Source organism: Centruroides sculpturatus, unplaced genomic scaffold (assembly GCF_000671375.1).
Source record: "Centruroides sculpturatus isolate CEXI.00-Female unplaced genomic scaffold, Cexi_2.0 scaffold553, whole genome shotgun sequence".
In the NCBI taxonomy this organism is placed as follows: Eukaryota; Metazoa; Arthropoda; class Arachnida; order Scorpiones; family Buthidae; genus Centruroides; species Centruroides sculpturatus.
In genome coordinates this window covers 407,405-425,693 of record NW_019384837.1, presented here as the reverse complement: position 1 = coordinate 425,693, position 18,289 = coordinate 407,405, and the positions used below count along the sequence as shown (strand labels likewise).

The 18,289-nt window shown below is 27.7% G+C and overlaps 1 protein-coding gene across 1 annotated transcript in view; it reads right to left on the bottom strand.

Moving 5' to 3' along the window:
* LOC111630226 (ATP-binding cassette sub-family B member 7, mitochondrial-like) overlaps positions 1–18,289 on the bottom strand; it is a 45,438-nt gene that overhangs the window by 16,637 nt on the left and 10,512 nt on the right. The window contains exons 5-9 of the mRNA XM_023374293.1: positions 14,894–15,080; positions 11,526–11,607; positions 9,938–10,026; positions 6,728–6,815; positions 1,330–1,504 (exon numbers count right to left, since the gene is read on the bottom strand). Of these exons, the coding sequence (XP_023230061.1) occupies positions 1,330–1,504; positions 6,728–6,815; positions 9,938–10,026; positions 11,526–11,607; positions 14,894–15,080 (621 nt within the window). The remainder of the gene's footprint in view (positions 1–1,329; positions 1,505–6,727; positions 6,816–9,937; positions 10,027–11,525; positions 11,608–14,893; positions 15,081–18,289) is intronic.

Below are 18,289 nucleotides of genomic sequence, written 5' to 3'. Positions count from 1 at the left end.
ATTTATATCAATGATGTCCCCAAAGTTCAACAAATTTTTCACAGAAAAATAATTTATCGGGAAACACGCACCCGCCATTTGATGCACTGCTCCACGACAAAAACAAGCTTAAGCAATGGCGTCGTTGAATGGTGCACACTCAGTAAGTAATCCTACAATTTTTTGTTTATAGCATAGTTTATATGGATTATTCTCAAAAAATTATACGTGTTTTGGAAATGTTGAGTCAAATTAGTCTGGAATCAATTAATTTTATGGAAGAAAACCTTTCAAACAGCCATAATCCATAAACTACATACATGCCAGGCTGTGATTGGCTCATGTATTTAAGGACTCATAGAACATGAATTTCATAAAAAGCAGAATGTACCTACCATGTTATAGGGGGGGTCAACTGTAAATAACTGAAACTTTCTATATCAGCATGAAAATAATACTAAATAAATCTGACAATTATTATTTATATATAATCTCTGTGTTGAAACTGTGTCTTTAAGTTATAATTTGAGACACCATGAACTTTTCCACATCCACTTTATTTTCCTATGTACTTTAAGAGTCTTTAAACTAATTATTCCAAGTGCCAATATGTGTTTTAGGCTGGTGCCCCTAATCACTGCCCTAGTCTGTTGGCTATCGATATTTATCAATACAATATATTAGCAAAATATCTCTTTACAAAATTTTTTCCTGTTTTAGACACATCTGATACATGTTCTTTACAGCAATTTTTGTTCTATTGTCGACATACATAAAACTAAAACACCACTGTGTACTGTAAATTATTTAAAATTTCTTAAAACTATACAACACTAAACTTCTAATAAAAAATATCTTACATGCCTTGATGTAACTTTTTATTTAAAGAATTACTTGTAGAGTTTCATTTTCTACAATGGACACAGTATCAATAATATTGTACAGTACATACCATAAGACAGCAGTCATATACTACTTAACATAAGCTTAGCACTCTGCAAATCATCCCACAAACTGCACTTACATATTAAATAATTTGTATATATGCATTTACACATCTATAATTGGCATATTTATTTATTTGATTTTACAATAATTTTACCCAATTATCATATTTTTTAATATTTAAATTTTTATTGATTTTATTATTAGATCTTATAATTTCAATGCTTTAAAGACTGTAAAGTACATAGGAAAATAAAGTGGATGTGGAAAAGTCCAGTGTCTAGTGTCAACACTTCATGGTATCTCAAAACATAATTTATATATAATCTTAATTTATTTATAAATATATTCTATTTCTATTATTAAAAGATTTAGGTTTTCTTCAAAAAAATAATTTTATCAAACCTTCAAGAATTCCTTGGCTTGTCATAATCATGATTCCAGAAAGAGCTATGGTGAAAATGAAATTTTGACCAAAATTTAAAAATGCCAAGCTTGTTGTTGTCTTTAATGATGCATGTTCATATTTTATAAGTGATTTATCATAATGTTGGGCTTCATGCAATTCATTGTTGAAATACTAAAATAGAAAAGAAATGAATATCAAGAACTTAGAAAAACAATTATTTATTTATAGAATAATAGAGAATACATTTAAAAATATTTAAAATTTTTAATGAATGTTGTATTAAAAAAATAACTAAACGAAACTATCAAGTTTATAAATATTTAGCACACACAACACTTAAAATATCACAAATAAATATTAAAAATTATATAAATTAATTTTTAAAAGTGCCAAAAGTTGAAAATCATTTATCAAAAACAATGCATAGTAATTGAAAAATTAGATTGTTCTTAATAAATTTTCTTGAAAATTTTAACTGAATTAAAAAGGTTTAAAGTTATTTCAATATTATTCTGTTAAATAAAAGTTTATTAGAAACATTCAATTTTACACATCTATCCATTGGTAGTCATATCAACTGTACACTACATGCCATACATTTTATTGTAACAAAATTTTTTTCTCCGACAATTTAAATGATAGTATATATTCATTCTTGGATTCCCACATTATCTCTAGGTAAGCAAATATATATGTTACCGCTAAAGCTCGAAAGCCGTTAATGTGTACATTACCTAGCTAATCTGCAGATTAACTAGGGTGATCTGATAAAGTTGCAAAAATTGTTCCATTTCTCAAATTATCTAGGTAATGTGCAGAGTATCTAGGTAATCTGCACATTACCTACTAGGCACTCGGTAAAGTGAAAATATGATCTTAGCTGGTACAACAGTAACGTTTCTGTACGCTTAAATTAACATAATGTTGTTTATCCTGTAAATGTTCGTCCGATGGAGAAATATTTTAAATAAAGTTGAAGACAAAACTGTCCAAAAAGGATCACCATTTATATATATAAATGAATATTAAATTCAATTAAAAGAATAAGAAAATTTCATAAAAAAGAATAAGAAAGTATAATTAAAAGAATAAGAAAATTTCATAAGAAATTCAATTAAAAAAAAAAGATCACCATTTATTTTTTGTGTTCCAAGACTAACACATTCTCGGCAACTGACCTTTCTTTGTAGGCTGTTTGTCGCCGGAAAATTACAAAGAGTCCTTTTAAAAAACACAAAACACATCCAATTAAAATTACAAAAATTTCTGAAAAAGGAACTGGTGACATACAGTTGTTCTGCTTACATCCATCTGTACCTTCTTTTGGAAGTTTTGGCTGAAAAAAAAGCAGCCAAAACCCCCAAAAGAAGGTACAGATGGATGTAAGCAGAACAACTGTATGTCACCAGTTCCTTTTTCAGAAATTTTTGTAATTTTAATTGGATGTGTTTTGTGTTTTTTAAAAGGACTCTTTGTAATTTTCCGGCGACAAACAGCCTACAAAGAAAGGTCAGTTGCTGAGAATGTGTTAGTCTTGGAACACAAAAAATAAATGGTGATCCTTTTTGGACAGTTTTGTCTTCAATTTTATTAATAATGTTGTTTATTTAATTTTCGATATCTAAAGAATCAAGTTAATATGATCAAACAATCAACAAATTAGTTAATAGAATCAATCATCAATCAAGTATAAAACTGTAATACAAAAAAATCAAACGGTTTAAAATACAGTAGAACCTCGATTATCCGGACTAATTGGGGATGAAGGTAATCCAGATAAGGAAAAATTCAGATAATCGAAACAAATACTTTAATTTGTCTTTTAATGATAATACAACGCGTTTTCTTTTCAATGACATATCGGTAATATTAAAAATAAATACTGTATTTAAATCGTGATCAAATTTTCAAGAAACAAATGTTTGTATCGAATTTGGACTACTATTGAACAGACTACCTATTGTTTAAAAGGCCCTCTGGTGGCGCAAGAAGACAGATTTTATAAAATAAAAAGCAGTTGAAACTGCATTTTTATGAATAAAAATTTGACAAACTATTTATCGTTTTATGACGAGTAAAATTTTTTCGTTGCGTTCGTGGCTTTTAAATAATGCACAAACCTTAGAGGTGCGAGGCCCTTCGGACCGCGAGGCATAGGCAGTGGCCCACGTCATCCATGCCTTACGCCGCCCTTGGTCATAGAAATGATGTAATTTGAATATAAATTATTTATAAATACGTATGTCAAGTTATATTTTTATTACGAAATAAAATATATTTAAGTGTTTACGACCACTGTGCTGGGTGAGACATTGTTGAAACAAAAGAAGTTATGTATTCCATCATGTACATAAACAGTGTCGTAATTTGCAAAGTGCAAATCAGCAAATTCGTAAAATTTTTGTTTATTTTGAACAAGCCGGATAATAGAGGTCCGGATAATCGAGGTTCTACTTTATTATTACAATTAAAGAAATGGGGGATTATATAGATTACCACCTATGGAATTTCGGGACTTTGAGTATATATCTGAACTAAGGGGACCGAGACGAGTTCAACGATACCCTACTTTTGGACCAGAGATGAAAAATAAGAAAGTTATCATACTTTTTCCGGCAATCGCATGATAAAATTGTGCGTTAATGTTACCTTTGGTGACTAAAATGGCAGCTCGTCTCTGATTCCAGCAAACTGAAGAAAGGAAACAGTGGGGATGCACATTCTAACCTAACCTGATCTAGTCTAATAAATTACCATAATTATTACCAACCAAATTATTAGAATAGGTTAGGTTAGGTTAGAACGTTCGTCCCCACTGTTTTCTTTCTTCTGTTTGCTGGAATCAGAGACGAGCCGCCATTTTAGTCACCACAGGTAACATTAACCAACTGTGCTTACTTATTAGTGTAGTCTAAAGATTGGTGACACTTTGAATTACATAGCAATTCTTTTTTGTGACAAGCACACCTATTTGTGGTACATTTATTTGTGGCAAAGATCTTATTTTCACTTTACGGANTCTGCTTACATCCATCTGTACCTTCTTTTGGGGGTTTTGGCTGCTTTTTTTTTCAGCCAAAACCCCCAAAAGAAGGTACAGATGGATGTAAGCAGAACAACTGTATGTCACCAGTTCCTTTTTCAGAAATTTTTGTAATTTTAATTGAATGTGTTTTGTGTTTTTTAAAAGGACTCTTTATAATTTTCTGGCGACAAGCAGCCTACAAAGAAAGGTCAGTTGCCGAGAATGTGTTAGTCTTGGAACACAAAAAATAAATGGTGATCCTTTTTGGACAGTTTTGTCTTCAACTTTATTACAAATATTTCTCCATTGGACGAACATTTACAGGATAAACAACATTATGTTAATTTAAGCGTACAGAAACGTTACTGTTGTTCCAGCAAAGATCACATTTTCACTTTACCAAGTGCCTAGTAGGTAATGTGCAGATTACCTAGATACTCTGCACATTACCTAGATAATTTGAGAAATGGAACAATTTTCGTAACTTTAACGGATCACCCTAGTTAATCTGCAGATTAGCTAGGTAATGTACACATTAACGACTTTCGAGCTTTAGCGGTAACATATACACCATTTAAGGGTTTATTAATGAACTATATTCCTATTTTATAATAATTCACAATAATTTAACAATTAAATTTTAAATCATGATTTTTAATTTTTAACTTCCAATAATCATCAAATTATATTATTACTATCAAAAAATAAAATATTAATGAGTTAAGTTTTAAAGCAGTTTTTTGTAATTTATTTAGAGTAATTTACAACATATCATTTTAAATTTGTTAATGTTTTTCTTAATAATAAAATAGACCAAAAATTTTATGTTAAAGAACAAACTGATACAAAACACAGTATGTCCTAAAACACTTAGATTATGTTATTTTGTTGTATTTTTTGACTCATCAAAAAAATATGACAGCAATATTATTCAATGTAAGTGAGCTCCAATTTTTGTTTTAGTAGAAATAAAAAAGTTAACTGATTAATTATTTAATAATCACTTATTTTATGTTATTTTCTATAAATTTATCTATTTTCAAATATGTTATTTAAGGAAATTGTAGTAATGAATTACAGGTGGAATGAAAGTCAAACCAAAATTTATTTAAAAATGTATCAGTCTATGATGATTTAAATTAATATTAGTACCTTACAAAAATAAATTTGAATTTATTTTAAAATTACACTTAATAAATATTTTATAGTTTACAATGAAAATTAATTAATACAAAATATGAATAAACATAAAATTAATGAAATAAGTTTTTTATGGTTTGTTTTATATTATGCTTGAAAATTTTATAAAAAAAATAATTACAATATTTTTAGAATCATCCTGGAATTACAACAGCTAAAAAAATTTTTTATTTATATTTAAAATATAATATATAATATATTATTTTAAAAGGATATGCTTTAAGACAAATTTTTTTTTAACTTTATCAAATCAGCTGATGATTTTAGACATTAATAGTAAAAATCAAAACAGACTAATAAAACTAATAGCTCAAATACTATAGTAGAGACAACAGAGACTTATCTAGCACACTGCTACTGGTAACATCAAAATGACACCTCTATCATCAGAATACAACTTTATTATTGGTATGCATTTCAGTACACAAGACTCTCATCAGCCATACATAAAAATATATAGATATCTGTGGTAGAACAAATTCGCAGAGAAATTGACATTAATTACAATCTACAATTTAAAACATACCTAAAATAATTTAAAAAAAACAGTTGTAAAGATCTATAAATGTATACATATAACACTGGTTTACAATCTGACCTGTTCAAGATTTATTTCTACCCACACTGCACAGTACTATGGGGATTACATTATAAACAGAACTACAATATCTAAAAAGAAAATCTCTGTGCAATGTGGGTGGAAATAATTCTTGAACAGGTATGTTTTAAATTGTAGATTGTAATTAATGTCAATTTCTCTGCGAATTTGTTCTACCAGAGATATCTATATATTTTTATGTATGGCTGATAAGGGTCTTGTGTACCACATTGTGTACCAATGTGTAAAATGCATACCAATAATAAAGTTGTATTTTGATGATAGAGATGTCATTTTGATGTTATCAGTAGCAGTGTGATAAGTTTCTGTTATCTCTACTATAGTATTTGAGATATTAGTTTCAAAAATTTTCGAGACAAAAAGCTGTTTTATAAAGACTAATAAAAGATGAAGCAAACAAATAATTAATTAACATTCTTGAAGTTAATAAATTAAAAGCCATGTAAAAATTATCTTCATATACTGTATTGAATTAGTAACAAGTTCAGTGCCCATCATCCAGCATTCTCACTATGCTATAAATATTTATTAAAAATATAAATTAACTTACCTTTACAGTTTCATAATTAATTAGAGAATCAACAGCAAGATTTCCTGCTTCACTTTCAGCTCTATTCATGTCAATCCGAAATTTTGTNATCAATACCAGATAAGTTTTATCATAATTAATCTTTGTAAATCTGATTTGCCTTTGTTTTTTAGATCAATACACAAATTTAACAAAAACATTACCACCATTAATTATATCATTAAGACAACAGTTTATATTACTACTACTTTGTATCAAAAATATAGAAATAATGATATAAAATTACTGTCTTATTTAATCACTATTGAAATAGTTTCACATTGTAATATGCTTCAGCATCTATTTATATAACACAAACAATATTTCTTATAAAATTATACAGTAATACCTCGGTTTTTGTTGACTTCGGTTATCATCGGTTTCAGTTTTCATCAATTTTTTCCATGAAAAATTTGTCTTGGTTTTTGTCGGTTGTCTCGGATTTCGTCAACATGCCCATGTGACCTCACTGCTAATTTTGCAAAAACAAAGGGCAACTCACGTGTTTTCCTACTCAGTATGGCGTTGCATCTCATTACATGAGCGTTATCCTGTAACTCTAGCCAAACAATTCCATTGCTTTCCTTTCTTTTTAGCTCCATCATGGGACCAAAGAAAGTTTCCAGATCCAGCAATCCTTCAAAGAAGGCTAGAAACATGATTGTGTTGAAGAAAATCATTGAAAAATACAAGAGCGGCATTAAGATTTCTGAAATCAGCTGCATGTACACTTTATTGAAATAGTATTGATTTTGCATAATAAAAATACAAATACTTCAAACAAATAATGCAGAAAATCTATATTACAATAAAAATGTTAAAAACAAGCAAAACTGAAATTAAAATAGGATGCACACATGGAACTGAACTAAAAAGCAGCAACTAAATCCCAATAGTGCTTGCAGAAGAGCAGCCATACATACAGCAAGCTGCTTGTTGATTTTCTATGACAAGAGTTTGAAGTGATATACAGTATGTATCCAAAATGGATAAAGATAATTTCCATGCTTGTTTAATGCTGTATTCTTTATTATTTCAATAAAAAATAAACTAATTTAAGCAAATGATAGCTGTTTATGAATTCTTTTTAGTTTTCTATATCAAGATTTACTTTTGAATTTTTCACTATGTTAAAAAAATTATATAGTATCAATTCAAAATGTTACATATTGTGCAATGAATTGACATTACCAGTGGCTTCAGAAGAGCAGTGTATTACTGCACTTCTGAAGAAGAATCACTCATCTCTAAAGCTAAACCAATATAAACTTTAATATTACTAATAGATATTAGAACTGATTCACATTTTCATATATAAAACTATCTCAACAGTAAAATTTATACAACAGTTAAAAAGAAAAATTATAAGAAACAAATTCTGATTTAGCAAAAACTTGCATCTTAAGACAATCATTGATTAAATAAGTTTGTAGCAAAAAATAGCAAAAAGAATTTTTGATAGAAATAAAGTAATAATACCAAAGTATGGCAAATATTTATGTAAAATAAAAAAATTGTCAAAAAAATAGGTGTAATAAATGATAAAAATAGCAGTTTTAGTTAACATTACTGAATGAAAATCTAAGTGAAATAAATTTTATGCCACTAAAATAATTCATTTTTGATGAAATAAATAGAAAAATATAATAATTGCATGAGCCAAAAAAAATATCAAATAAATTTACGTAGAAATAATTTCATACAAATATAAACATCTAAACTCATTAATTATAAAGCCAAATGATTGCCAAATTATATCAGGCAATACTCAGGCTCACAGTAGTAATATTATTACTACTTTGAGCCCGAGTGTTTTGAGGGTGTAACTTTTTGAGTTTAACATATTTTTACATTAGAGGATGAAAAAAAATTTATCACAAGTTATAATGGAAATAGATTGGATGTCAAATCTTACACATCGACAAGATAGGAAGGAAGAAAAGCAAGTCATCATCCATTTGTTAATTAGTCAACGTACGCGTGCTAATTAGTCATCATAATGAGTAAACAACCAGTTGGCTCAGTGCCAACGATGATTGTCTTGAACAGCTCAGGGCGATCGTCCCCTCAGTGTGACTATCCTTTCGCGCAATCATCAGGAAGGTCTGAGTACAAGTGTCTCCCGTCCCGGTCCTGTCCGAGGAAAAGCCGGTAGAAGACCTGTGACAGCCAGCCAGCTTCCATAGTCCAGAATGATCATTGCATATTGTCATCCGACATCATATTAAGGTATATCTGAGTGCAGTAACCTTTGTAAACTCTCTCACTCTAAAGGTTAGGAATGCGGCATAGTTACTAGTTAGTTGGTTGTTACTGGTAGATTTATGTTATCCGCATCTAAGCAATAATCAGTATGTATACTTTTGTAAATTAGCTTTAGTTATATAATAAACCTTTATTATTTGTTAAACCTGTCTCCTGTCTATCCGAAGAAATCTGTCGACTTACCAATGCACTCCCCACTCGTTTTGCCCTCCTAGCCATCCAATGACTCCGAGATCAGGCTTTACCAGCCCATGCAGATTAAGTGGTCAGTACGAGATTAACTCCTGACCCGCTGCTTATCTCACACTACTATTATTAATTAAATGTCAAGTAATTTAATTGCAATTATTAAATTTTACAAGAGATGGCATCTAATGCATGCCTCTAGCACCAAATTACTTGGTATTTAATTAATAATAGTAGTAGAAGTAATAATTTGACAATTATTTGGCTTTGAAATAAGTACGCTATTATTCATAAATCAAGTATTTATGAATCCTAGATTATATCATCATAAATAAAATACAGCATTGTAAAACTTTTACTCGCAACTGTACTATGATTTAAAATTCATTGGCATCAATTGTATTTAATAAACTTTACAAATATGATTTTATTATAACACACTGAATTTTATATTTATAAAATAAATAAGCTTAACAATGTTCAATATTTGACTACATGAAATTTAAATTATATTCATGTTGACTCTAAGGTTAACTTTAGAAAAACCAAATCATTTGAAAATTGAAACAAATTTTAAAAAGATATATATTTTTCATTAACAAGTTATTTTTTCAGTAAATATCTATAAAGAAAATTTTAAAATATTTTATCTACATTAAATTCAAAAAGAAAATACCATCATGTTTGAAATAACAAGCTATTTGAAATATTTTTTAAATTTAAGAAATTTTTATACCTTACCGCCATTGTGTAATCAAAAAAGTAAATATACTGTATGATGCTATACATCCTAAAGTTACTAATGCAAATTTTCCTCCACATTTGTAGTACTAAAATAAAATAGAAAAAATTAAATTTTGTAATGATTTTTACATGTTCAACAAAAGTATTTTTATAATAAATTAAAAAATTTGTAATTAAATTTGGATATAACTAATATTTTTTATATAATATATTAAAATTATTAAATTTTGAACTATTTAAAAAGCATTTCATTTTACATACATTAAAAGTACATTAATAACTGATATTTTGAAAATCATATTTTTTATTTTTTCAAAGATCAAATTGTTAATAGTAGTTAGTGATTCTAAGTCAATCAATCAAAAGGCAGTTTTCTAAGTCAATCAATCAAAAGGCATCTTTTTACATCAAAACAGCTTCTAGTTTTATACATCTTATTACATTTTACTATTTGCTTAAATTGTTACAAAAGCAGATTATATGATACGAGCAAAATAAGCATTGTTGAAAAAATATTTATTTTTAAGAAAACTCTATTCAGATATATATATATATATATAACAAAACAAATATAATATAAAAAGGACGTATTTAATTATTATTATGCTTTAAATGTAGAAAGTAACTTAAAAAATTTAATTTCATTCGAAAAATAAATTTCTGCTAGATTCAATATCTTTGTTAATAAGAATGGAATTTGTCACTTATTTGTATAATTGTACTTTTTTCCTGTTTAAAAGACATGAATAAAAATTATCTTATTTATAAAAAATAAAAAAGAAGAATTTTTACTTTAGATTTACATTTTCAATATTTTGTAATCAAAATTTTTACACAATTAATTTTTTAAAAATAACACATTTTTTCCTTTTTTGCTTCTTCCAGTTACAATTTTCCATGATAGTTTCATGAAAAAGATTTTACAGATATACATTTATTTTATTTCTAGTATTATGAAGAAGTTTTATGGTAATTTAATTACTATCATTTGTCAAAAATTAACAATAAATTAAATTACCAAAAACAAAATTACAATCATTTATTCAAAAGGATATAAACTGGTTTTTCATAACAGTTTTTAGTATCATAATCTTAATAAAATAGGAAAATGTGTGATAAAATGAGTATAAAGATTATGCACTACATTAATTGAAGACACCACTTTCTTAATGTTGAATTAACAAGCAAATAATTTGATTTTCAACACTAAGAAAAGTTTTAGAAATTTGAGTGTTAAAAAAATAAATGATGTTCATATTAAAATCATGTAACTGGATAAACTTCTGTAAAATTAATGACATCATCATCAAAAATCCAGCAACTCAATGTAAACTCCCATTTTTTTCTTTTTGTGGAATTCTCTTAAACCTGAAGATGGCCATTGTAAATAGTAGAAAACATTAACTTTTATGTTCAATTGTTGGATTTTTGGTGTGTTCATATTTATTCTGGTTTCAATTCTTATACTAATTCTAGCAATTTTATTATATAAATTATTATTATTTCCATTAATTTTTACCTATTATTATTTATTTATTAAATTAATTATTGTTTTAATTAATATATTATATAAATAATTTCTTACCAAAATACTACTGACTAGTGATACTTCAAATATGGTTGGTACAGCATTAAATACAAGAGCTGACAGAACAAAATTTATTCCTCTGTAAAAGATTAATATAATTAAATAATAAGTTTATACTACAAAAATTTTAAATTAAAATTTTTAAATAAATAATCATTTAAATTAAATGTATTATTATAGTTAAAAGTTAATAAATAAACTATGCATAAATTATGGTGTTTTTGAGAATATGTACTTATTTAACTAATAATAAATTTCACATTTCCTCTGAGCAATACAAGGCAATAATGATTTTCCAAAACTCCCAAATATTTGTCAATTTAAGTAAGACTTAATGAAGAAATGACTATTAGAAGAAAATGTCTTACAGTAATAAATGAAAAATCAATTATTTTATTATTATTATTATTCATTCAAAAATTCTATGAATTATTCAAATAGATTATAGCTTAAAATTCATACACATCAAAGCAAAATTTTCACTAAAACCAGATTAAATAAACAGTTGAAAAATCCCATTCATCTAAATATATAAAATTGCTTGTCCTGACTGACTGAATGACACTCATTCACTCACTCATTCATTCATCATCGCCCAGAGCAAACCGCTTAACCTAAAGAGGTGAAATTTGGTAGACAGTTAGGGTACGTCATGGAAACACACACTAAGAAGGGATTTTTCGAAATTCCCCTGCAGGGGGAGAGGGAGAGGATTAAGGCTTAACCAGAAAAATGGCTTCTACTGTACTATTTTAGATGCGATTTTTTGTTTTTATCTGCGTTGTGGTAGGGTATGCCATGAGAATGCATACTAAAAAGGGATTTTTCAAAATTCCCCCGCGGGGGGAGAGAGAGAGCATTAAGGCTTAACTGGAATAACAGCTTCTACTGTACTATTTTAGATGCTATTTTTTGTTTTTATCTGTGTTTTAGTAGGGTATGCCATGGCAATGCACACTAAGAAGGGATTTTTCGAAATTTCCCCGTGGGCGGGAGAAGGAGAGGATTTAGTCTTCATCGAGTACTTAGGTGTATTAAATTAATAACATTTCAAACATTGTTATAAATATTTTTATCTATTTCGATTTTTAAAATGTTCGAATCATTTTAAATTCGAATTTGTTATTGCATATTGGTTCGATTATAGAACAATTGTAAACATTCCAGAAAATTGATCAAATTGAAAATAGTTCGTTTGATTCTCGGCAATTCTCATTATTCTCAGCGGTAGGTGTTATATAACAATTACTATGGTTGTGGAAATACTGAATATAAATGGGGTTTGCTTGCAAAATCTGCGGAAAAACAGCTAGTTTGTTCATATGTAAGTAAGCAAGAATTACTTTTATTTGATATTCATATAGAATTGCTGAAATTAAAAAATCAGACAAGCAAATTATACAATTTTGCATATGTAGCAAAGCTAGATACTGAGTTTAGTAGATAAAATATCCACTCCTGACAAAGTAATGAGACTATTAATGTAGTTTTACCTGAATTACATGGATATTGTCTTCTGCAGATAACTAAAAAAAATTTCTCTCCTTCCTATTCTCTAAAAGTCTGTAGTTGGCAGTACAATGAATTATGTTTCCTTTGAATATCACTTAAAAAAATACCATGAATATCTTCAATACCATTGTTACATAAAATTTCTTTGGATCCTTGTCACTTTTCAAGTGAGATTTTTACGGATCTCACTTGTCAACATTAGTAGAATGAAGACAGCATTTTTTCTTGCATAATGGAAGGAAAACATTGAGAAACTCAGTCTTTTGAAGAAAAGAATAGCAGAAGCAGAAGGAAGCAAATGAATTGTGTGTTGGAAAAATTAGTAAATATCCTGCTTGGAAAGCCTAGATAGCATAATTGGTAATATTGTCTGTCTAGCTTGCAATAGTTGAAATTTTGAGTCTTATTTCAGACTAGACTCACTCTTCTAGATTTCTCTAAATTAAGTAATCATTAATTTCTAATTGTTAAATTTAATACAAAATGGCACTTAATGCTTCTAGTGTCAAATTATCTTAAAAATTCATACACATCAAAGCAAAATTTTCACTAAAACCAGATTAAATAAACAGTTGAAAAATCCCATTCATCTAAATATATAAAATTGCTTGTCCTGACTGACTGAATGACACTCATTCACTCACTCATTCATTCATCATCGCCCAGAGCAAACCGCTTAACCTAAAGAGGTGAAATTTGGTAGACAGTTAGGGTACGTCATGGAAACACACACTAAGAAGGGATTTTNAAAGCCTAGATAGCATAATTGGTAATATTGTCTGTCTAGCTTGCAATAGTTGAAATTTTGAGTCTTATTTCAGACTAGACTCACTCTTCTAGATTTCTCTAAATTAAGTAATCATTAATTTCTAATTGTTAAATTTAATACAAAATGGCACTTAATGCTTCTAGTGTCAAATTATCTTAATTATCATGTAAAAATAACTCTATAATTTCAAAAATTCTTTAGGTATTTCTAAATTCTGTTTTTATCACATCTTCTCTTATAAAACAAAACTGAGTACAGTTAGTTGACCCACCTATAACATGGGTTCCTATAGTTTGGATTCCTATATCACGGCGAAAAATTTGCGACAGTATTCATACAAACAAGCTAAAAAAACTCCTATAATTCGGTAAAACGTCATCGCTGACTTGTGTCGTGACAGGATTCGTTGAATCTAGACCAATAGCGGATATTGCACAAACCATTGAGTTTAAACGAGCAGCGGACCTACTAAAACCATTTATTATATAACGTCCATAAAAATTATATTTATATTAATGATGTCTCCAAAGTTCAGCAAATTTTTTGCAAAAAAAAATAATTTATCAGGAAGCATGTGAGCGCCATTCGATGACAATCTCCACAACGAAAACAAGCTTAAGCAATGTCGTAGTCGAATGGTGCACACTCGGTAAGTAATCCTACAATTTTTTGTTTATAGCATAGTTTATACGAATTATTCCCAAAAAATTATATGTATTTTGGAAATGTTGAGTCAAATTAATCTAGAATTGATTAATTTTAAGGAAGAAACCTTTCAAACAGCCATAGTCCATAAACTGCATACGTGCCGGGCTGTGATTGGCTGGACTCATAGAAAATGGATTCATAAATACCAGAACATATCTACCGTGTTATAGTGGGGTCGACTGTATTAATTATGTAAAACACTGTCAGTGCTGTAAAATACACAGCAATATTTTAATGGATACCTGTCTTATATACCTAGTATCAAAGACAGAAATCCATTAAATTGGGCATTAAAATGTTTTTGTATTGATAATATTATAATTAATGCTAAATTAATGAATAATTTTTTAAAAATAAGCAAGACTATCTATCTTACCTTGTACCTCTATCAATGGCTTTTGATAATGCACCAGTCTGACGAGATAAATGAAAACTAAGATCCAAATTATGTAAATGAAGAAATATATTCCTTGCAACTCTACGAATAGAATTCTGTGCAACTTTTGCAAACACAGCATTTCTTAACTCATTGAAAAGTGATGCTCCTGCTCGAGCTGCTCCATCTTTCAAAAAATGAACACAGCATTAAGGTGATAAATATTTTGTCAACATATTAGTTTCTTTATAACAATTATAGGCATTTATAAAATTTAATATAAACTGATAAAAATACTAATATATTTTTAAAATTACAATATATTCTAATTGTTTAAGCATTTTAATCTCTAATATATATGATATAGCTTTTTGAAAGTTTGCAATCATGACAGATATGATTTGTTTAGAAATGTTTGATTCCATAATTTATTTTTCAAATTTCTCAATAAAAATTTCTTGTTTTATACAATGCAGTATTAATATTTTTTGGGGACTTAAAGTTAAAGTGTAAATTGTTTTATTATCTAATTTTAATTAACTGTCTTAAAAGTTTTATTTTCTTAATCTACATATAAATACTGTATTTACTGGTGTCTAAGACACACTTTAACTTCTGCATCCTTTTTTTTTTTTTTTTTGAAAAATAAACAACTTGAGACAAATTTATGTCAAAGCCAAATAAACTGCCAAATTATAAAGATATAATATGGTTATTTGGCAGTTTGTTTGTCTTTAAGTATAAATTAAATTTCTGAGTTGATGTTTATATACAAATTTATGTTCACAGAACTATGTATAATTCTACACTGACATAAATTTGTTCAGTATTTATTGTATTGATAAGTAAGGTTGTATATTGCTGTCTTCCATGGTATTGAAGTCAGAACCTTCATTTTCCGCAATAAACTCTTCTGAATCAACACTAACAATGTTTTAGTCACATTCCTGAGTTTTATTTTTTATATAGGTGTAATTTTAGGTTTAGTTTTAGTAAATTGAAACTAAACCTAAAATTCAACATTGAATTCAATGCTCACATCTTTCCGCATGGAATCATACTCAGTGCAATTTAAAGCATCAGAAATATAACATTTCTAAAAGAATGCTGCACAACTTTTTCTAGAATTTTCATCCAAGTACTTACAACATTACTGTAATAGACTAACAAGATTATATTTAAAAAGCCAACTTAGCTCATTCTATTATGAATATTGGTCTAATAAAATAGTTTACAAAAAATGGTGCAATGGAATTAGTGAGTTTTTCTTTGCATCATTGCATAAAATAACCTTTTATCTACGTCAGTATATTCCATTTGGTCTGTTCTAATTTTAATGTTTATAAGTTTAAATATGTATACCATCTTATTTTAAATGAACATGTTAAATTAATGATATTTTTAAATGTTCTATATTGCCTGAAGAAGACAGCAATGATGATGTTGAAACTACTTACTAATTTTGTTATCAATAAAAGAATCTTAACATAAAAAGACAGCATTATTTATGTTTATATGAATTAGTGACATAGAAATAATATACATTACACTAAAGATTGTTAATTATGACACATTACATTGAATCTGAGATGCACCTTATTTTCAGAAAATATTAAAACCTGAAAAAGGTGCACTTTACATTCAAGTAAATATAGTAATGTCCTACTTTTGTTATTTAGCTTTAAATGAATAGTTTTGAAGTGAAAAAAAAAAATGTATATACAGGTAACTCCGTATAACATGGCACTTCTATAGCACAGATTCATTCTAACACAGTTCGAGAATTGGGAACATCCCCGTATAACACAGTGCTTTTATAGCACGGATTCACTCTAACATGGTTCAGGAATTGGGTAAAACCCTCATACAACATGAAATGTAATAAAGAGTGCATTCTTTTATACCACCACGTAACTCTGCATGAGCATTCTAATTGTTTTTGTGGCTACTTTGAATGCTCTTTCAACAAATAATCCATTTAATGGTTAAATTTTACAATTGGGACCCTTTTTTTGCTTCTAAAAGCTCATTTTAGAATTATAGATTCCTCTATCACAATACTATTGATAGTGCGGATGCCATCATCTTTCTTTTACTGTCATTCCTAAACGCCTACAAACGCACTCCCGTTGCAGAGCAACTGCTATTAACAAACGCACCAAAAAACTGTTACCAGTTGATGATGCTCATGCTGAGATCATCATATAGGATGAATAATCCTCTGGTAAAATATTTACTTAAATAATAAATAAGTATTTTACCTATGAAAAAAATGAATAATAAATCCAATTTAAATAGGGATTTAACAGTAAGTTTTTAATTTTTGGAACCTAACCTCCATTTTCGCACTAGTTTTTTGTTTTGTATAACACAGATTCGCATAACATGGCAATTTTTTGGAATGTAACTCCCGTGAATTAATTTATGAATTAATGAATTAATTTATGTATATATACAGGTAACCCCTGTATATATATGTAAATTAATTCATGCATTATGAGATAATGATAAATATAAGCAAAGATTCATTAAACATTTCATACGATCAAAAGTATTTCTTATTGTTGTATAGCAATGATTTAAAATTGTCAACTCATGGAGTAAAAAATTAACAGAAAGTAATTTGATATGCATCAAACTTTAATTCTGTTTAATATATCTGATTTTCTTTTTGAGTTTGACAAATTATGTTTACTATTTACATTTATAAATAATATCACATATAATTTCATTTAAAACATGAGCATTAATTATTATTATCATTATTATTGAAAACAAAGTATTAAGTTTTTTTAAAATTAAAACTGAATTATAGCCTGAATGTAATCTTGCTTATAGATATAGTAGTAAAGTTATCCAAAGCTTATAAAGTTTAACCAAAGACTACATAAAATATTAAACTTATAATATGATAAAAGTCATACATTAATCCAATAAATTATTAAAAGCAAATCAAATTATCAATACCAGATAAGTTTTATCATAATTAATCTTTGTAAATCTGATTTGCCTTTGTTTTTTAGATCAATACACAAATTTAACAAAAACATTACCACCATTAATTATATCATTAAGACAACAGTTTATATTACTACTACTTTGTATCAAAAATATAGAAATAATGATATAAAATTACTGTCTTATTTAATCACTATTGAAATAGTTTCACATTGTAATATGCTTCAGCATCTATTTATATAACACAAACAATATTTCTTATAAAATTATACAGTAATACCTCGGTTTTTGTTGACTTCGGTTATCATCGGTTTCAGTTTTCATCAATTTTTTCCATGAAAAATTTGTCTTGGTTTTTGTCGGTTGTCTCGGATTTCGTCAACATGCCCATGTGACCTCACTGCTAATTTTGCAAAAACAAAGGGCAACTCACGTGTT